This window comes from Citrus sinensis, chromosome 4, assembly GCF_022201045.2.
Source record: "Citrus sinensis cultivar Valencia sweet orange chromosome 4, DVS_A1.0, whole genome shotgun sequence".
Classification (NCBI taxonomy): domain Eukaryota; kingdom Viridiplantae; phylum Streptophyta; class Magnoliopsida; order Sapindales; family Rutaceae; genus Citrus; species Citrus sinensis.
The window spans coordinates 22,245,294-22,267,244 of record NC_068559.1 but is presented as its reverse complement, the minus strand read 5'-3'; the positions used below and the strand labels follow the sequence as shown (position 1 = coordinate 22,267,244).

At 35.0% G+C, this 21,951-nt stretch overlaps 2 protein-coding genes and 1 pseudogene across 2 annotated transcripts; 2 read left to right on the top strand and 1 right to left on the bottom strand.

Annotated features, from left to right (window-relative positions):
- LOC102631352 (uncharacterized) overlaps nucleotides 1-7,790 on the bottom strand; it is a 112,919-nt pseudogene extending 105,129 nt beyond the window's left edge.
- Nucleotides 7,791-14,254: 6,464 nt separating this feature from the next.
- On the top strand, nucleotides 14,255-17,819 carry LOC102622549 (probable LRR receptor-like serine/threonine-protein kinase At3g47570). The gene is made up of 2 exons (XM_052439916.1): nucleotides 14,255-16,943; nucleotides 17,029-17,819. The coding sequence occupies exons 1-2, from the start codon at nucleotides 14,255-14,257 to the stop codon at nucleotides 17,442-17,444; spliced, it is 3,105 nt and encodes a 1,034-aa protein (XP_052295876.1). The 3' UTR covers nucleotides 17,445-17,819.
- A 2,237-nt stretch (nucleotides 17,820-20,056) lies between these two features.
- On the top strand, nucleotides 20,057-20,987 carry LOC102630229 (probable glutathione S-transferase parC). The gene is made up of 2 exons (XM_006495049.4): nucleotides 20,057-20,395; nucleotides 20,475-20,987. The coding sequence occupies exons 1-2, from the start codon at nucleotides 20,078-20,080 to the stop codon at nucleotides 20,817-20,819; spliced, it is 663 nt and encodes a 220-aa protein (XP_006495112.1). The 5' UTR covers nucleotides 20,057-20,077; the 3' UTR covers nucleotides 20,820-20,987.
- The last annotated feature ends 964 nt before the right edge of the window (nucleotides 20,988-21,951 follow it).

The following is a 21,951-nucleotide window of genomic DNA, read 5'->3' as shown; positions in this document are numbered from 1 at the left end:
TTGCTGTTACATTTAAAGAAATTGAAGTCGTATATTTACATTGTCAAATGAGATTAGTTACAGCACTGAAAATCCTTCCGCCTGAGATTCCAAAAAGTGCATTTTCTTCTAAGAAACTATATAATAACAGAAATGCACTCTTAACACAGTGAGAAAAAGTTTTACCCTGAACCAGTTAAAAACAGAAACGGAAAATGCAATCTTTAAACCAACTGTAAGTGTCTTAAATATCGAATTATAAGGTATTTTACTTGTTTAAGTACGTTCTTCAGGTGCATCTCAGCAGCAAAGAGTTCTCGACGGCTACCAGAAGAGGAAGAAATTTCCATGTAAACCTTACAAAGTTCCAAGGATGCATATGAAAACCTTTTAAACCGATCTCTATCTTTCCGCAAATCAGATCCCTGACACAGACGCACAAGCACAGAGAGAGAGAGAGAGAGAGAGAGAGGCTGAGTTGTCAACATGTCATTCCTTTAGATAACAAATTTAGAAAACAAAAATGAAATCACAAAGCTTTTTCTTTGCCTTCTTTTTAAAAGAGAGAGAGAGAGAGAGATTAACAAAATTTGATTAGCATTAACAAATTCCATCAACATCAAAGTAAAACATAATGCTAACTTATTATAAGATGATGAGATTTATGGAGAAACCTGATATGATCTGACTTGCTTTAAGAGGGCTTCAGAGCACATTGTAAGATCTCCTTTACTTTTAAGCCACCTTGCATATAATCCCCACATATCTGCACTACTCTCACTTCGAACTACCTATGCCATACAGAGAAACATGAAACATAAGCTAAAAAAATAAAAAATAAAAGAAAGGATGTTCTTCCCTCATGTGGCTTGATTTAATTTGCATATCACTTTGATTATTTTCACACAATTTAAGCCCAAAATTTTAGCATACCAATTCCTGCAAGCACTAAAATAGTAAACTGCTGCATAGATACGTCCAAATGATTTGCAAAAATGACCAATTTTGTCTAGAAATTCAGATACTATGGCTAATATTTGCCCTATTCCTAATTATAACAGTACTATCTAGTTCTTAGCATTTGCAGCAACTAAATTCCCTCATGAAGGGATTATGGAACCATATAAAATTTGTATAGAACAACTGCAACAAGAAAGTCAAAACAAAGTAAACCAAATATGGGAAGCATACTCTTGCAGATAGAAGATAAACTTGATTGACACCATATTAAAGAATACAGAGCAAGAGGATGGAATGACATGATGACAAAGAAAAGAGCATACAAGCAAGCAATATTGTTCCAAGCTTCCCCATTGTCTGGATCAAGTTGAACAGCCCGAGTTAACCCATCCAGAGCCTTTTCAACATCCCGAGCCTGTATTTATATGTCAGCCGAGAGTTTCAGAAACTTGGGGCAAAAGGATAAGAAATCTCTCCAAACTAAACACATACTAATACAAAAATAAGATACCTTCAATGCAGCAGCACCAAGAGCAAACCAGCCATCCGGATACAAAGAATTCACGGCCATAGCAGCCTCCCTGAAACAAAACCACGGGTAAATTGTCATTCAGCCATATCAGTTGTCAATGCTACAAATTACTGTGGGACAGAAAGAGAAGTAAAGCATTAAAGCAACATACCAAAGGATTTCAGATGTCTCGTACTCCCTTCTATTGTATGCACTACGAGCTAGAGACCTCCGATTCACATAAAGATATGTTAACTAAAAAATGATCATGGTACAAGCATAATGTGAACTAAATTTTCTCTGTGCAACGAATATCACCTTAGCTCGAGCTGACTTATCATTCGAAACTTCCAAAGCTTTTTCATAGCAGGCATCATTATTTGTAACATCACCTAATGAACACCTACAAAATGTATCACAAGTCAGCAAGCCCCAATTCAACTCATCATTCTGGCTACATTATCACTAGAAGTTATAAGAAACAAACGGCAGTGAAGAGACCGAGATAAGGTCAAGTAACAGTTGTCTTTCAACCATTTTTTTTCCCTTCTTTCTAAACAAATGGGTCAATAATCAAAAGATATCATATTATAATTACATGCATATATCCATTATAAGAAATCAATGCAGAAAATCTTTATTGTTTAAATTGTGGCCACATATTCAAATGTCTAGCACCAAATATTCTCAAAAAGGATATGATTTTCAGAATTCACTTGATGGTACGTATTTCTCAACCATTTCACGGCACCGGGTGCATCAGAATCATCTAAAATGCAGGCAGGGAAGAGGATAAGTGGAAAACAGCCTCCTGATGCTTCCTTCACACACACCCCCCGGGCCGCCCCTCCTTTTCTAGTTTAGAATGAAAATATTCTTCAGCAAAACTTATCTTTTAGATAATACTGCTGAAGATAATATAGAACCCAGGTGCAGAACCGTCAGAAGACTAACAATAAATGTCAGAATATGAGTATAAAATCCACTGACTCAAATGCTAGACCAAAAGCAATCAGTAAGAACGCACAGTGAGCTTTTAAATCGGCTACAGCAAGTAAAAGATAAAATTAAAAGGATTCATTTTCTTCTGACAATATCCTTACATCCAATGAACAATTACCCCTAGATTGCAATAAGTGACATCAACGATGGATTTAACTGAAATGAGAAGTAACTATAAAATGGATCACAGAAAAGGCTCATCAACAAACCATAATCTAGGGTCATTAGGCTTTTCAGACAGCCTTGCTTTTATTAGTTCAACAGCTGCTGTTTTCTTCCCCAATAGGCTGTTTTTTACATCATACACAAAACCAACTCCCATTAGCAACACTAAAGAGAGAGAAAGAGAGAGATAGACAGAGAGATTAGGATAATGGTTATCTATGACATCATACCAGTTGCAGTATTAGATTATCGCACAACTCCAGATCCTCAAAAATTTTAATAGCCTCTCCAATCAAGCCACAGCTTACTAAAAGTTTAGCATATTCCCTAAAATCAAGAAAAATCGAAATAGACAGATTATAAAGAGAATAAACAGAGCAATTAAACTCTAACCAAATCAACATATGTCAAATAAGATATGAAACAATGACAGCATAATGATAGTTGGCAAAATGACAAGAAAATTAAATCACAATCATTCAAAGATGCAGAAGAAATAGTTTTACTTTCGCAGGGCAGTAATAGTTGGAACGCAAATCACATAACAAAAGGGAATACTTTGAGTCACACCGGGAGAAGAATTAGAAATCCCTCAACCTGAAACAAAGCAAAATATGATAGTAAGCAACCATTGAACCAGAGTACGGGATAGCACATGAAATCACTTGTGAAGTGAAAAGCAAAGATGCAAGTACCTAATCTCTCTAGACAATTAAATCAAACGATGAATGGGCTATCTAGCGATATAAGGGAGAGAAACCTAGTCCTGATTAGCAGCTTAGAAAAAGCAAAGAAGCTTTTGGGTCCAATAAAGTACTAGCTGCAGAAAGTTTGGAATCTTCTATAGATCGATAAGCAACTCTTGTCAATTTGAATGAAAATGATTTAGGTAACAAAATATTTAAGAAGAAAAGGCTCACAGATCATACCAGTTTGTCCATCATCTCTAAAGCACGCCCTTTTGTGCGACTACCGGTGGACTCCCATCTAATACATAAGAGATCACAGAAAAACTTTAGCTGAAAGATGGAAAAATCATGTGAGAATCAGAAGTACCACTTCAGAATATGAGATTTAAAATCAAGAAAAACTGATGCTGTATTGTATATATACTTACAATGAAGCATGACGACTGCTGTGAATCAATTGCCTCTATGTATGGAGCCATATCCCATCCTGAATCAGAAAAATAACTATAAATCAGCAAATGACCAAATCAACAGATCCAAAAAGTAGCACACAATCAGAGAGAAACTGATGCCTCCAAAAGCTTTTTCAAGGTCAAGTATTTACTTAGTTACAGACCAACATCAAGGGGCTAACATGGGATCCCTTCAAGGCCTACTGATTAGGTGAATATCTAATACATTCCCCAACTAGAGAAGTCATAAAGAGAAAAAAAAAACAATGCATTTTTGGTTTTCATGTGTTCCATGTTTGGAACTGGGGTTGAGTTCAGCAAAGCTGCTGCAACATCCATTCTTATTGCTTCTTTAAGTATCATTAGAGTAAGACTTTCGGGAACACAGTGTTCATTCTCAAATTACTTAAGGGACATGTTGACCTCATCAGCAAGCTTTTCAACCAGCTCAGCTTTGTGGAACAAAGCATTTGGTATCCAGACGTGGAACAAAGCATTCGGCATCCAGGAATAACACCCGTAAAAGGCATGTGAATATAATGAGGATATTAAGATGGATGTACAGGGATACAACTACAGAAATTGTGCTCAGTTATCATCCGTAATGCAATCTCTTATCATCAATCTACTACAGGAATTATTACTGAGAATGATTTAAAAATTAAATAGCAATATGCTTAACGTCTTATGGCATTTAACAAGACGACTACGCACCACCCAACCATAAAACAACTTACTTTGCATTTCATCTTGCCGTGAGCTCTTTTCTATTAGAAGGCACCTCGACAAGATCACTGCCTGTTGGATTGCCTTTAAATGGGCTGCTGAGCCACCAGGGTGAATGCATTGGACTCCAGATTCAGATTCATGACTATTCCCCAATAATTTTGGGGCCACAAAAACATCAGAGGCATCACCAATAGTAGAATCATGTGTATGAATGACTTGGTTTATTGAAGGGCAGACATCAGAAGTGTTGGATGAGCTTGTGTTTGCAACAAGTACCATTTGTGCCTTTGGTTCTACCTATATGCAGGAGCAATCTCAAAGCTAAGAAGGAAGATCCCGACAACTTTATAAATGATGCACATTCAATCTTTACCTGACGGACAGTATGGAAACCAAGAACCCCAATAACCGAAAGCTGGAGACCAGCTGCCACTTCAGCTGATTCAAAATGTTTCCTGATACAGTAAAGCATTTTAGAAAGCAGCAGAAACTATAGAAGAAGTCCTATAATAATGGTAATGATGGAAGTTAGTAATCAGTTAATGCAAATTCCACTGCTAACAACTCAAACTAATGTTTGATGATTGAAACAATAAACATTAAAAAATGGGAGATTTTGATGAAGTCCAAACATAAAACTTTGTTCTTGCATCTCCCTTACACACAATGCACAAAATCATTTTCAATGACTGAGAGAGTTCTACAGGCAAGTTCCATGTTGGAAATAACATGTTTCCAAGAGAAAACTTTTCTAATGTAGCCAGAAATAAGACCATCGAATATAAAACTTTCTGAGGATAACTCACCTGCAAGAATCAACTCTCCTGTAAATGTGTTCTTACAGTCCTGCTTCTGAATGAAATGTTGAAACAATCTCTGAAGGATCGATATCATGCAACTGGTTGCCCCAATAAGTACTAACATTTTCCAAAGTGCCAAAATGTTGTAAAGTCTCAGCCATAAAAACTTTCAATAGATCATACAAAGAACTTTCAATAGGTCATACAAAGAAGACGACCGCTCGTCTAAAATCCTTTGATGCATAAGTAGGAGTCTTGTGAGCCACCATGAAATGGTTCTAATCCCATTCACAGGCAACACAGTTGCATCAGACAGCAAATCTCTTGTCTTCATGAGCAACATTTTGGCAAAAACTATATCCTACAAAAAGATCACAAAATGTAAAATAAGTTTAAAAAGCTAATATTAACATTAACACTGTCTAAGCAATAGAATCTATTCATTTTTCGATAGACTGAAGAGTACCTGAAGATAGGAGAACTTTCCCAGCAAGTCAGAGCCAACAGACATGAGCTGATAACGCGCCCGCGCCCAATTCTCCCACTCTATCAATTCGTTGCCTTCTAAAGTTCAAACTTCTAGTGGAAACCGACACTTTGGCAAATTTCAACTAAAGGCCTATTAATTCATGTTCAAACGTTCATCACTAAACCTTTTTTTTTGTAATTTTTTATTAATATGCATTATATTAATTGCAATTATTTAAAAATTTATAAATAAGCAACTCACCCAGTCACGTTACACTGAGTGAACCAAAAAAGGGCCGCAATTGAAAGACACATGGGCAGAATAACTCGACAAGCCTTATCCACGTCAATTTCGGAATCGTTCACTATAAACGCTTCGACAAGCTGGAGCAGCTCGGAGTAGACGCGGTGGGCACACTCGGCTGAGTCGTTGATGTCGACGAAATCGAGCGTGTCGAGAGCGTGTTTAGCCGCGTCGGACGACAGAGCCTGGAGATAGTGACCGGACTCGATGGAGTTGATGAGGCTGTTGATGTGCTCGTGGAGTGGAAGGATAGAGCATTGGCTTTCTTCGTTCAACGGTTGCGATTGAATGCGAAGGTCGGACGTTGGGGGAGCGAGGGTGCAGCGCAAGATTTATGCTAACAACTCAAACTAATGTTCGATGATTGAAACAATAAACATTAAAAAATGGGAGATTTTGATGAAGTCCAAACATAAAACTTTGTTCTTGCATCTCCCTTATACGCAATGCACAAAATCATTTTCAATGACTGAGAGAGTTCTACAGGCAAGTTCCATGTTGCAAATAACATGTTTCCAAGAGAAAACTTTTCTAATGTAGCCAGAAATAAGACCATCGAATATAAAACTTTCCCAGGATAACTCACCTGCAAGAATCAACTCTCCTGTAAATGTGTTCTAACAGTCCTGCTTCTAAATGAAATGTTGAAACAATCTCTGAAGGATTGATACCATGCAACTGGTTGCCCCAGTAAGTACTAACATTTACCAAAGTGCCAAAATTTTGTAAAGTCTCAGCCATAAAAACTTTCAACAGATCATACAAAGAAGACGACAGCTCGTCTAAAATCCTTTGATGCATAAGTAGGAGTCTTGTGAGCCACCATGAAATGGTTCTAATCCCATTCACGGGATTAGATCATGCAGACAGCAAATCTTTTGTGTTCATGATCAACATTTTGGTAAAAACTATATACTACAAAAAGATCACAAAATGTAAAATAAGTGAAAAAAGATAATGTTAACATTCTTTTGTCTTCATGATCACAAAATTCGTTGCCTTCTAAAGTTGAAACTTCTAGTGGAAACCGACACTTTGGCGAATTATCAACTAAAGGCCTATTAATTCAAGTTCAAGCGTTCATCATTAAACTTTTTTTTTTTTTAATTTTTTATTAATCTTTATTATATTAATTGCAATTATTTAAAAATTTATAAATAAGCAACTCACCCAGTCACGTTACACTGAGTGAACCAAATAAGAGCAGCAACTGAAAGACACATGAGCAGAATAACTCGCCAAGCCTTATCCACGTCATTTTCGGAATCGTTCACTATAAACGCTTCGACAAGCTGGAGCAGCTCGGAGTAGACGCGGTCGGCACACTCGGCTGAGTCGTTGATGTCGACGAAGTCGAGCGTGTGGAGGACGAGTTTAGCCGCGTCGGAGTACAGAGCCTGGATATAGTGGCCGGACTCGTTGGAGTCGATGAGGCTGTTGATGTGCTCGTGGAGTGGAAGGAGAGAGCATTGGCTTTCTTCGTTCAACGGTTGCGATTGAATGCGAAGATCGGACAGTGGGGGAGCGAGGGTGCAGCGCAAGAGCCGCAGCTCGTACCCGCGGAGGATTTCCAGTTGCTTTTCGGCCATCAAGGTGAAGTCCCTGGAAACGAACGAGAGGGGGGTTTTGGGTTTTAGCTTTTAGTTTTTAGTTGGTTAAAACAGCCTTTCGGTGATAAAGGTAACGAAAAATAACCCGCGTGCTCGAGGATTTGAAAACTAGCACTGAACAACCAAGAAACGCTAAACCACACGTCATGCCATTTTTATGTTAATATATATATATATATATACACTCACACACACACACAAACTACTTCCATTATCTTTCACCAACTCTTTTAGCAACGTAGATGGTCCACGTGTCATTTCAGATGTAAGTTTAAAAAGTAGAATTGAAGACCACAAAATTCTTTCAGCGAAATTGATCGACAATTGCAAGCTGAACGAGAACCACAAGCTTGTTTCGGCAAAACAATCGCCAATGAGACACTGCCCCACATACTCTGAAACTAAAACCCGACGGGCTGACTATGTTGTTCGTTCCTAGAAAGTTTTAGCAACTTCGAGTAATAATGATAACTTGCATACTTTGGTTCTGAATAGAATAAATGACATAACGCTAGCTAATGCAAAGAGCAAATAACCAATTCGATGCTTCATTGGAAGAGTTAATTTCCAAAAAGAAAGTGATAATCGCTGCCGATGATTTCATCAAGTAATTCTCAAGTAGCTTTTATTAGTTGACCATCCTAGTTTAGGATAAATATTCTCTCTCAGTATTTTTTCTCTCGTACTCTTTTTTAATAAAATAAGTGGTTAAGATTAAATTTTAAATTTTAACGTTGACAATTAAACCAGCTTTATTTACTTTATTTATAATTAAATCAACTTTTTCTATTAAATTTGAAAGACTAATACTAGGAGGGGATCCTAATCCCTCAGTTTGAGGCTTAAATATTAATTTAAGCAAAAAAAAGTGATTTAAAACATACTAAATTAAAGAAGCTGAAAGTGATAACTTTTTTAATAAAAAATTCTAACTCAAGTAGACCTTGATCTCAAGTCCCAATATTTTTCTTATTTGTATTAACAATTATTATTTAAAAATGGAAAAAAATTACTAGATGGAAAAAAATTACTAACTTTCATCAACAAAAAAAAAAATCTTATGTGGACAATTGACACTACAATTTAATTGTTATTAAAAAAATTAATTAATTAATCATATATCATTGGAATTAGATTTATGTGCGGCGGTGATATAAATAATTCGATTGTGGTGTCTGCGCGCATATGATCAATTTTAAGTATTTACTCATGAATGTGTGTTCTCAACTAATTAATCAGGATCAAACTTCAATTTCTGCCTAAATAAACATCAATTAAATACATCAACGTACAGGTGACTGTATAAAAAGAATCATTAGGATCATATTTGATTGTTTGTAACTCCGTCATCATTCAGACTTTAAAAATTCTGGACATCGATGGGGCATCACTTCAAGTTCAAAAATTGAAGAAAGAGCTCGTCAACCGGTGGCGAAGGAGAGTATGGGCTAAGCTGGCTTTTAGCTCAGCCGAATTTAGGGAGAAAATTTTTACTTTTATTTGCAACACTATCACTACTTCAATTTTACAAAATTGCCACTACTGTATATTACGAAATTGCTAGTGCTGTGACTCATTGTCATTGATGGAAGACTTTACTAGGCCACAATTGCCATTGCAATTTACGAAATCGCCAACTTCAGCTCCTGCAATCTTTTAATTTTTATTTATCACACTTTATCAATTTTTATTTTGTAATTACAAATTTCTTTCCATACGAACTATAGCTTTTAGGCCACAATATTTTAATACCAAATAAGAGCTTAATATATTCGAAATCAACAACTAAGAAATTAAAACTTCTCCATAAAATTTATGGAAAGTTCCAGAGGATGTGTCAACATAGAAAATTTGATTGCACAAAAAAATCTATTCATATCCGGATTGCATTTTCCAGCAAAAATTAACTTGATAACATGGAGAATTCAAAAGGCTTTGCCCATTAAACTATCAATGGAAATGAATATCGCTTCAAGTTAAGAAGTTGGAGAAATATTTATATGGATCTAGCACACTATCTCAACATGTTATTTTAGAAGGTTTGATGAGTTTAATAATGGGATTATATAAATGTTGGTTTAAAATCACCATATGCATTAAAGAGGATAAGTCCCACTACGAAACCCACCATAGCTTCCTAAACAATAAGTTCCTAATGCTAAATTGGTGGCCAAACCCATATAAATTTTTCTCCTAAAATTTCAACTTCAATAATTGGCTTAGGTGATGTTCTTAATCTTCATATTAATCTATACATGATTGGCAAATCTTGTCGAAGCCTTATAATTTTTTTTCTAATTTTTATTATTATTTTTTAATCCAATGGTAACTAAAAATTCCTTTTATCAAATAAAACAGGACGAACATGATCCTGCTGCATGGCTGAAAAATTAGCAAAAATATTATCCACATAGGTAGATGGATGCTTAATCCAAATTAGAGCTGTGGGTCCAAGATTATTAATATTGGTTTATTCATTTCTTGACTTTCTGCATTTCATCTTCTCATCTTCCCTTCACTCATCCAAAAATCTGAGCCTTTCATAGATTCATTTTACTTCTTATTATTCTGAGCTGGTTTTGATATTTAAAATTTCTCTAATTTGTGGCTTGATCGTGCCCTGCCTCGATTGCTTTCGCTGATGCCTTGGTTGTTCTGTCCTCTTTCTGAGATTTTTTATGAAATTTTTATCGCAAGATTATCTGAAGTACGGCCAAACTGCAGAATAGATGTGCCGAGATTTGTTGATTTCAAATTTCTTATCATCATCGTTTATTTAATTTCAGTCAGTTAGATATCTACGCGGATTGAATGAATCTTATTGTTTCGCAACCTGCTGAATTTCTTGAACCCATTCAGGGGGGATGATAGCGAATTGGAAGTCTAGTCATTCGACTCTTGTAGGCTATTCAAAATGACAATGAGGTTAAAGCCGACAAAAAATAAATAAAATTAGTGTATGCATCTAATGTAATTCGAGAAAATAAAACATACTCCCTAGTAGTAAATTCGATGATCAAGATCTTATACAGAACAATTCCAAACGGCAAACGGCAGCTGGGAGATAAGAATACCATGATAAAAATTTACTTTGAAAACGACAGGCCGTGTATACACAAATGACAAGAGTTGTCACACACAAGCCGTCTCATATATTTTTATAAACCAACAACCAGAAAAGGTATGTATCGACGCATAATATGTCTTGTAAAAACAACATATCATTTACAGTTTATAATTGATAACGGCATGACGTCTCTTGGTTGCACTAGCAAAATCTGGGGGAGACTGCACCGAATATTTCAGAAAGGGAAAAAAGCTTTGTGAAACGTTGATTCCTGTGGTGCTTTAAACCTTTCTTTAAGTCATTTAACAGTAATGTGAACTTCTTTTCTGATTCTACTTAATAGAATAGGACCTATGTTTAAATTTCTATTTTTTATTATTATGAGTTCTCAAACTCTAAATTAATGAGCATGAGATAGATATAGTTGCACTAACTGTTTAATATCTAAATTAAATCTTTCTAGTGAATAATACTGCACATGTGTAGTTATATTATTTTATTATGGTTTAATAATCCAACATTAGATTATATCTTGTATCGAATAGCAATATAGTTCTTGTTCTATACATTTTTATCCATGACTTCGAAATAATTTAGTTAGTTGTTTGTTATATTGACAGTACAAACCGATATAATTCCCATTTAGGTTAACCATTAGAAAATATGTCGCTGGTTTTCCACCAACATACCTTTTGTTATTTCAAATTTTGAACCAAATTTTGTTATTTCAAATTTTAGAAAATATGTCGCTGGTTTTCCACCAACATACCTTTTGTTATTCCAGAAATAGTTCACCCAAGATAAACAAAGAGGGTGTAAATGATCAATCTTATATATTTTGAGTATTTTTGCAATTTTACTTTATTTAAATGCACCGTTTTATGTGAAAATTTGTACTTACTTTTGTGAGAATATCTTTTTCCTTTTAGAAAAAAATCTAAAAAGCGTTGTGAAACGTTGATTCCTGTGGTGCTCTAAACCTTTCCCAAGTCATTTAACAGTAATGTGAAACTCCATCCATCATACTTAACTTTCTTATCCTACTTTTTTTCTTTTCTAATTCCCGTCGTGCTTTGAACGTTTCCCAACTCATTTAACAGTTGTCTAACACTCCATCCATCGTATTTACCTTTCTCTTGTCCTACTTTTCTTCTTTTTCAATATTGTTGAGTAAATTGATTAAAAAAAAACGACAAAATGCTGGAAACTGATAGAGACTCAAAAGGAAGTCTGGTGGGTCTTTCTTTAAAGCTAGAATATATTGTTCTTACAATAGTAATAAAAATGATAATTAATATTATTAGAAAAACAAAAAGTTTTAGTTTCACTGTCACGGTGCCAGCCGGTTCAAATTTGAGCATCAGGGACAGAGTCCATAAATCATTGCAAAAAATATACAAATATAGTTTATCTTACCAACCTCTATAAAAGTTTTATCATTTTAATTTCCTTCGGACGTTAAATGGATTTTGTAAACATGACGAGTTCAATCATTGCAAGCATTTGAAAAAAGGTTCAAATTAATAAGTAGAAAATCAGAAAAGCAATGAAGAAACAAATTAATTAACGTTAGGATTAAATAAGCACTTATGGCTCTTAAATAAGCCATACCAAATAGGCACTTAATCCAAATTAGAGCTGTGGGTCCAAGATTATTAATATTGGTTTATTCATTTCTTGACTTTCTGCATTTCATCTTCTCATCTTCCCTTCACTCATCCAAAAATCTGAGCCTTTCATAGATTCATTTTACTTCTTATTATTCTGAGCTGGTTTTGATATTTAAAATTCCTCTAATTTGTGGCTTGAGCTTGCCCTGCCTCGATTGCTTTCGCTGATGCCTTGGTTGTTCTGTCCTCTTTCTGAGATTTTTTATGAAATTTTTATCGCAAGATTATTTGAAGTACGGCCAAATTGCAGAATAGATGTGCCGAGATTTTTTGATTTCAAATTTCTTATCATCATCGTTTATTTAATTTCAGTCAGTTAGATATCTGCGCGGATTGAATGAATCTTATTGTTTCGCAACCTGCTGAATTTCTTGAACCCATTCATAGGTATGTATCGACGCATAATATGTCTTGTAAAAACATGATGTCATTTACAGTTTATAATTGATAACGGCATGACGTCTCTTGGTTTGCACTAGCAAAATCTGGGGGTGACTGCACCGAATATTTCAGAAAGGGAAAAAAGCTTTGTGAAACGTTGATTCCTGTGGTGCTTTAAGCCTTTCCTAAGTCATTTAACAGTAATCTGAACCTCCAATCCATCATACTTAACTTTCTTCTCCTACTTTTCTTTTCTTTTCTAATACTTTTGATTAAATTGTTTTATATTCACTGCGGATTAAGCACTAAAATACAAAATGACAAAATACTGGAAACTGATAGAGCGTCAAAAGTGAGTGTGGCGGGTCTTCCTTAAAGGAAAAGCTGTAGTATATTATTCTTACAATAGTAATAAATATGATAATTAATATTATTAGAAAAATAAAAAGCATTAGTTTCACTGTCCCGGTGCCAGCCGGTTCACATTTCAGCATCAAGTATAGCGTCCATAAATCATTGAAAAAAATATATACAAATATGTTTTTTCTTACCAATCTTTATAAAATACATCCATCATATTACTTTTGTTTTCTAATAAGGTTGATTAAATTGTTTTATATTTATTGTGAATTAACCACTAAAATACAAAACGGCAAAGGGCTGGAAAATTATAGAGCGTCAAAGGTGAGTATGAAGGGTCATCTTTAAAGCTGCATTATATTATTCTTACAACAGTAATAAATATGATAATTTATATTATTAGAAAAATAAAAAAGTACTAGTTTCACTGTCCCGGTGCCAGCCGGTTCACATTTCAGCATCAAGTACAGAGTCCCTAAATCATTTAATATATATATGCAAATATTGTTTATCTTACCAACCTTTACAAAAGTTTATCATTTTAATTTCCTCCAGCAGTTAAATGAATTTTGTAAAAACGACATGTCATTTACAGTTTAAAATTATTAACAGCACGACGTCTCTGTGTTGCACTACCAAATTTTGGGGGACTACTGAAAATTTTAGAAAAAGGTATTGTGAAACTTTAATTCCTTAGTGCTTTGAACGTTTCCCAACTAACTCATTTAACAGTAGTCTAACTTTCTCTTGAGTCTTGTCCTACTTTTTTTTTCTTTTTTAATATTGTTGATTAAATTGTTTTATATTTACTGTGGATTAATCAGAAAAATAAAAAATGACAAAATGCTGGAAACTGACACAGACTCAAAAGGGCGTATGGTGAGTCTTTCTTTAAAGCAGCAATATATTATTCTTACAATAGTAATAAATATGATAATTAATATTAGTAAAAAAATAAAAAGTATTAGTTTCACCTTCACGTTGCCAGCCGTTTCACATTCGAGCATCAAGAACAGAGTCCATAAATCATTTAAAAAAATATAAAAATATTGTTTCTCTTACCAACCTCTATGAAAGTTTATCATTATTATTTCCTCCAGCAGCTAAATGGATTTTGTAAACATGATGAGTTCAATCATTGTAAGCATTTGTTTCTTTATTTTCTGTTGCTTCAGCTTCAGCTTGCAATCAACCGATTCTGCGCTCAAAAGCAATGAAACTGATCAACTTGCATTGCTTGAATTCAAGGCCAAAATTACTTATGACCCTCTTGAGGTTTTGAGTTCATGGAACTATTCCAGGCACTTTTGTCAATGGAAAGGTGTCACTTGCAGTCCACGGCACCAAAGGGTGACTGCATTACTTCTTCCATCTTTACTCTTGCAGGGGTCTCTGTCGCCTCACATTGGAAATTTAAGTTTTCTCAGAGTGTTAAGTCTCAAAAACAACAGCTTCCGCAACGAAATCCCTCGCGCGATTGGATATCTGTTCAGGTTACGAATTTTAAGGCTGGACAACAATACATTCGGAGGTCAAATTCCTGACAACATATCGCATTGCATTAAACTTGAATCCCTCAGGTTAGGCTTCAATGAGCTTGAGGGGAAAGTTCCAGGGAAACTGGGCTCCTTACCAAAGCTCCGGATTCTCGTAATACACTCCAACAATTTGTCAGGAGAAATCCCATCTTCCTTTGGCAATTTGTCATCACTCCAGGTCCTCTCAGCATCTGCAAATCAATTTGTGGGACAAATTCCTGCAACCCTGAGCGAGCTTAAGAGGATGCGTTATATATCATTTGGAGGAAATAAGCTATCAGGTGAAATCCCCTTCTCAATCTACAACTTGTCTACGCTTAGTGATTTTCATTTTCCTTTTAACCAACTTCGAGGAAGCCTTCCATCAGACTTAGGCTTCACCCTTCCTAATCTCGAAGTACTAAACCTTGGTGCTAATCAGTTTACCGGGCCTATTCCTGCTTCAATATCCAATGCCTCAAATCTAATGAGACTTGGAATCCCAATGAATGGATTTAGAGGAAAGGTGCCTAGTTTTGGAAATTTACATAAACTCCAACGGGTTATTATTTCTATGAATCACTTAGGAAATGGGGAAAAAGATGACTTGGAATTTGTCAATTCTTTGGTCAACGCTTCGAGACTAGAGCTACTGCAAATTAATATTAACAATTTTGGAGGAATGTTACCTGAAGCTGTAGGGAACTTGTCAAACCGACTTAGAATATTATCGGTTGGAAACAATCAGTTGTTCGGAAATATCCCAAGTGGATTAAGAAATCTTGTTAACTTGGAGCTTTTACATCTTGGGGGCAACAAATTCACAGGCCGAATTCCGGGAAGTATAGGAGATCTTCAAAAGCTGCAGAGGTTGGGGCTGAAGGGGAACAAGTTTTGGGGGGAAATTCCATCTTCTATAGGAAATTTGACATCGTTAACTACACTAAATTTTGAGGAAAACATGTTAGAGGGAAGCATTCCATCAAGTCTGGGGAAATGCCAAAACTTAATCTCATTAAATCTCTCTAATAACAACCTCAGTGGTACCATACCCACTGAAGTAATTCGCCTCTCTTCCTTGTCAATCTATCTTGATCTATCTCAAAACCAGTTGAATGGTCCTTTGCCCTCAAATTTTGGTATCTTGAAAAATCTGGGTTTTATAGATATTTCTGAGAATAAATTGTCTGGTGAAATTCCAAGCAGTATAGGAAGTTGCATTATGTTGGTGCAACTCATCATGAATGGTAATTTCTTTCAAGGGAATATACCTTCGTCATTCAGTTCTTTGAGAGGCATTGAGAATCTTGATCTTTCGCGGAACAATTTGTCTGGCCGGATTCCAAAATATTTGGAAAACTTTCCCTTTTTGCAGAATTTAAATCTGTCTTTTAATCATTTTGAGGGTGAAGTACCAGTAAAAGGAGTCTTCAGCAATTCAAGTGCTATATCTCTTGATGGAAATGATAACCTCTGTGGTGGCATATCTGAGTTGCATTTATCTACTTGTTCCATCAAAGAATCCAAGCAATCACGTTCCCGTTCCCTGAAACTGATGATTCCTGTAGTTACAGGAATTTTGTTAGTGACTGGGATGTCGTGTTTTATAATTACTTCCTCGCGGAGCAAATCAAAAAGGGAGCCGGCCACTCCTCCATCAGCATTATTGGCTTCGGTTTTACGAGTGTCCTATCAGAATCTGTTCAAAGCAACTGATGGGTTCTCTTTGGAAAACTTGATTGGTGCCGGTAGCTTTGGTTCGGTCTATAAAGGAATCCTCGATCACGATGATCATGAAATGCTGGTGGCAGTTAAGGTGCTTAATCTTCAACATCGTGGAGCTTCAAAGAGTTTCATAGCGGAGTGTCAAGCCTTGAGGAGTATTAGGCATCGGAATCTCGTCAAAATAATAACTTCCTGTGTAAGTGTTGACTTCCAAGGGAATGATTTCGAGGCTTTAGTTTATGAGTTGATGGTTAACGGGAGCCTGGAGGAATGGTTGCATCCAAACCGTGACGCACCTAGGAATCTAAATCTCCTGCAAAGACTGAATATTGCCGTTGATGTTGCTTCCGCATTGGATTATCTTCATCATTATTGCGAAACTCCAATAGTCCATTGTGATCTCAAGCCAAGCAATGTTCTTCTAGATGGTGAATTGACTGCCCATGTAAGTGATTTTGGATTAGCAAAATTCCTTCCGGAAGCCACCAATAATTTGTCATCTAATCAATCAAGCTCGATTGGAGTAAAAGGAACCGTTGGTTATGCTGCTCCAGGTAAATACTATAATTTAATTCACTTGTTTTTCAATCCTTAGAAATTTTACTAGTTGAACCAACAATTCTAATTTTCGAATTGCAGAGTACGGAATGGGGAGCAAAGTCTCAACAAGTGGAGATGTGTACAGTTTTGGCATCCTTTTGCTTGAAATGTTTACAGGAAAGATGCCGACGAATGAGATGTTTACAGGCAATCTAACCCTCCATAATTTTGTCAAGGAAGCTCTTCCTGAAAGGCTCACTGAAATTGTTGATCCAGTGCTTCTTGTAGAAAGAGAAGAAGGGGAGACAAGCAAGGCCAATGCTCACAAACAATGGACCAGAAGTTTTAGTGTTAAAGAGTGCTTGGTTTCAGTATTGGCAATCGGAGTCACTTGCTCCTCAGAGTTGCCGAGAGCACGAATGAGCATGGAAGAGGTTGCGGCTCAGCTGGTTTCCTTCAGAAGTAAAATTGTCAAAAATGTGCGAGGCCAACCAGCAACTTACGTGACTGCGTAAATAATTGGTTACTCTCAAATGACAATAAAGACAACAATCTTTGATTACTATCAACTCTTTATTGGCAGAAGCAAAAATGAACAGTTGCAATTGTTAAAAGATGTGTTTAGGACTGCTGATGTGGAATCATAAATGTTGCTTAGTTGAAAGTTTCAAACTGTTCCTACTTTTCTGGTGTTGGTTTTTTTTTTTTTTTTTTTTTTTTGTAGTTCATGTTGTCATCATGGCACAATCTTTGGACCATGATTCTAGTGGGTCATTATTTGGCTTTGGTGTTTTGTTATTTAAGCTTTAAATTGTAATGTTTTCAGTTTTATGATAGTGTGAAGTTTTCTTTGCAAAATCATGTTGCTCTCATTTCCATTTACTTTTACCTTAGCTAATCTTTGTTTTCTTTTCTTATTCGAGTAACAACAGCAATTATGTTCGCGAATCACTTATTTGATGATCTCAAGTGTAATGGATATTAAAGAACATTTCAAATTAATTATGTTTAAAAAATAAAATAAAAGTCAAAATGACAACTCGAATAACAACGCAAATAGAAGCATTATAACAAGCAATTAGATAAATTTACAATATATCCATTACAATAGATTTTTTAAAACACAGGAAGACAAACGAGTGCATTATTGGGATACTCCGCCAACGTGTACATACAAGTTATGTATCATCCCCTGCATCGCTAACAAGTGGATTTAATTGGCTGTCCTAACTAAGAAGACGCAGGGTTGTGTGCCCACATCAAACAATATTGATATAATTGTAATATTTCAGGTTGAACAATTAAATAGATATTGTGTTAGAATTTACAACCCAAAACGTGTCTTTTTAATTAGGAAAGTTTACGAAACTCACTTACTAGTGATATGTGATATTATACATGTTTGACCTTTACCAATGATACTCTTAGCTTTTTCACTCTTCTAAATTAATAATAATAATCTAAAGAAAAATGTTTCCATGCTTGATTCAGGAATGGCAGTGGATTGGATTTGACCCAAGATCCACATGATTCAAATCCAATCGAGTTGGATTTGGGTCGAATTAAAATAGATTTGGATCGGATTTGGATATCGATACGTGGATCTAAGGCAGATTTGGAGCAAGTTCGGATTTATCTTAATATCTAGACCCATATTCATATCCACTCACCATCTAATATAATTTTATTTTAAAATTTTCTTAACAATTATGTAATTATAAATGATGATAAAATTTATTCATTAGCATGTATTTTTAAGAATCTTAAAACTTAAAGGTATTTAAATAATAATAAGATAAAAATTTAAGTGTAAAATAAAATTAGGATAGTCTGTCCTAATTTTTTTTAAGTTTTTCACTCTATAATTTAGTCCTTTTTTTTCTCTCTTTAGTCTACTCTCACTTCTCCACTTCATTTGAATTCTTGGATCAGTCCTTTAATTGCTAGGAAAATCTATAGACTTGGGTTTTTTTTCCTATCATTTTCTCATAATCTTATTTATTTTGTATAAAATAATTATGTTAATTATGTATTTAGTTAAATATGATCATTATAAAAATAATAAAGCACTGAATATAACAAATCATTTTTAACTAATATGTTATTATTTAATGATATAGAAATGATGATGGTATGCTGTGAATATCAGGATGGTAAAGGAAACATTATAATATTATAATGATCTTATTCCTGCAATTACTTTTTATGGATATTTTATTATATTTCTTATTTGTTTATTTTAGTGAAAAAGTAGAAGCTACAATACTTATTAGATTTTTTATACAAATTATATTATTTAATTGTTACCAATGCATTTTAGTCTGAAATTTTCTTTCTAAAAAATTATTGATATCTTATTATTGAGATTTAGAATTCATGACGGATTTAAAGCAGATTTGGATTTTAATTTTTTTTTTTAGATTTGGAGCAGATATAGATCTTTATTTTTGTTTCGGATCTAGATATGGAACGAAAAATATAAATTCATCACCAGTGGCGAAGCTAGCACCATATTTTGGGGTGGGCTATTACATTTTTTTATTTTTTTATAAGTATTCATGAAAACAAATCCATAAATTATAGTTAATTAATTTTTTTTTCCAAAAAGCTAACCCGGGCTGCAGCTTCGCCACTGTTCATCACGGACCTAGAGCAGTTACGGATCTTAATTTTTATTATGGATCTGAATCTAGAGCAGAGTAGATCCAATCCATATCAACTCCATTGCCATCCCTAGTTTGATTCAAAGTTGAACCAAACTAGCCCCAGAATTGGTCTTAATGAGCCTATTTTGAGAAATATTAGGCAAAATCCTAGACATTTTTTACGTTACTTATTTTCATTGGACAATGCCGATTGATTAGTGTAAATGCTTACTTACGATTCGACTTGTCACCTTAGTAAACTCCGCATACACAAGACAAACTTGTTCTTGTGCATATCGAAAGCCAAGTAAAACAGTTAGCTTCAAAAACTAAGAAATGATAAGAACAATGCCACATCCTTTAAGGAAGTGCCAACGAACAAACCTTGATTGCGACACAAACTTTGGGAATTTCATCTTTTATCCTTTATAAATGCCAACCTTGATACTCAAGGTTTAATTACTATCAACCAAGTAAAAGAAACAAGAACAAAGAAAGTGAATATGTCCAAGGGAGAGGTTGTTCTTTTGGATTGTTGGGCTAGCCCATTTTGCTTGAGAGCAAAGATTGCATTGGCTGAGAAAGGAGTTGAATATGAAGCCAGAGCTGAGAACTTGTTTGGGGGCAAGAGTGACCTGTTGCTCAAATCAAACCCCATCTACAAGAAAGTCCCAGTTTTGCGGCACGATGGGAAACCATTGTGTGAATCCACTATTATAGTTAACTACATTGACGAGACTTGGCCTTCGCCATCACTTCTCCCATCCTGTGCTTATGAGAGAGCTAAGGCAAGGTTCTGGGCAGATTTTATTGACAAGAAGGTCAGTTTATAACTCTCAAGTGCGAATGCTTGTATTTTTGTAAATGCGGACTTCAAAGATGACACTATTTGTTTGGCAGGTATTTGATGCAGTATGTAACATATGGAAAAGCAAGGGCGAGGTGCCGGAGACAGCGAAGAAAGAATTTATAGAGATTTTGAAGCAACTAGAGAGAGCTTTAGGGGAGAAGGCTTTCTTTGGCGGGGATAGCTTTGGATTCGTTGATGTCATTGCCATTCCACTGACTTGTTGGTTTTACGCGGTTGAGAAATTTGGGGGATTTAAGGTTGAGAATGAGTGCCCCAAATTCTCAGCATGGATGAACAAGTGCATGCAAAGAGAAACTGTTGCCAGGATCCTTCCAGACCCAGAAAAGGTCTACGAATTTGTTATCATGTTGAGGAACATGTTTGGAATTGAATAGTGAAAGGCTTATGCTGCTGAAAAGCTTTCATTCTCATATGAAGGTAACTTTCAGTTGCTTCTTTGCTTTATTGCTGTCAATGTAACAATAGACACCAGCAACGTTCGGTTGCTTTGTTTAAATGCTTTCTGAAATGGGTTTTTTATTTATACTTGACAAAATCATGTACATTTTATATATAAATATGACAATTTTTACTCAATTAAATTTGTATGACATTTTGGTGATCCCTAGTCTAAAATGTCCTCATCATTTCCAACAAAAGCATGCACCCAGCACTATAATGCGTCTAACATTCTAAGTTGTTATCAAACACTTACTAAAATTATCACCTTCCCTTAACAAATTCAAACAGATTCCAAAAAGTTCTTAAACGCAATTTTTACACATCAAATTTACTACCGAATTGAGTTTGTTTATCATGGTTATCGTTTTCGTGACTTCTTTACTTCTAGACTTATAGACCTGTAGGTAAGTCTATAAATCTAGAAGCCTAGAACTGAAGCACAAAAGTCTAGAAGAACTTTTAACAGCTTATTTTTGTTAATATTCTTATTCTGTCAACTCATAATTTTTATGTAAATAGATATGGTATGTGTTATTGTCTTGTATAACGGTAAATGGATTAATCAAAGTAATGAATACAAGTTCAATGCATTCCTAAACTTCCTAACTCGAGTTTATTTTTTTTAACGTAGTTACTTATAAGGGTATTTGTGTACTTTCACTTGTTATTGGGCCATAGTCTCGGCATGTAAATAATTGGGTCATAGTCTTGGCATTTAGCAAGTATTGAGTCATATCCCGTGCAATTTCCTCTTCTGAAATATATATATGTGTGTGTGTGTATTGTTTTTAAATGATAAAAGAAAAGCAGAAAGAAAAAAGATATGAAATTGTCCTTAAATTGAGGTTAATGAAATCACCGCACGTAAGAAATACATAAAAGAACAGAGGTTGAAACAACACTTGATGTTACATTTAAAGAACTTGAAGCCATATATTTACATTGTCAAATGAGATTAGTTACAGCACCGAAAATACAAAAATAATAAAAATAGTAAAACTAGACCGTTTTGTTACAGAAAAGGTGATACAACAATACAAGATATTCAGTCCTGCTTAAAATTAG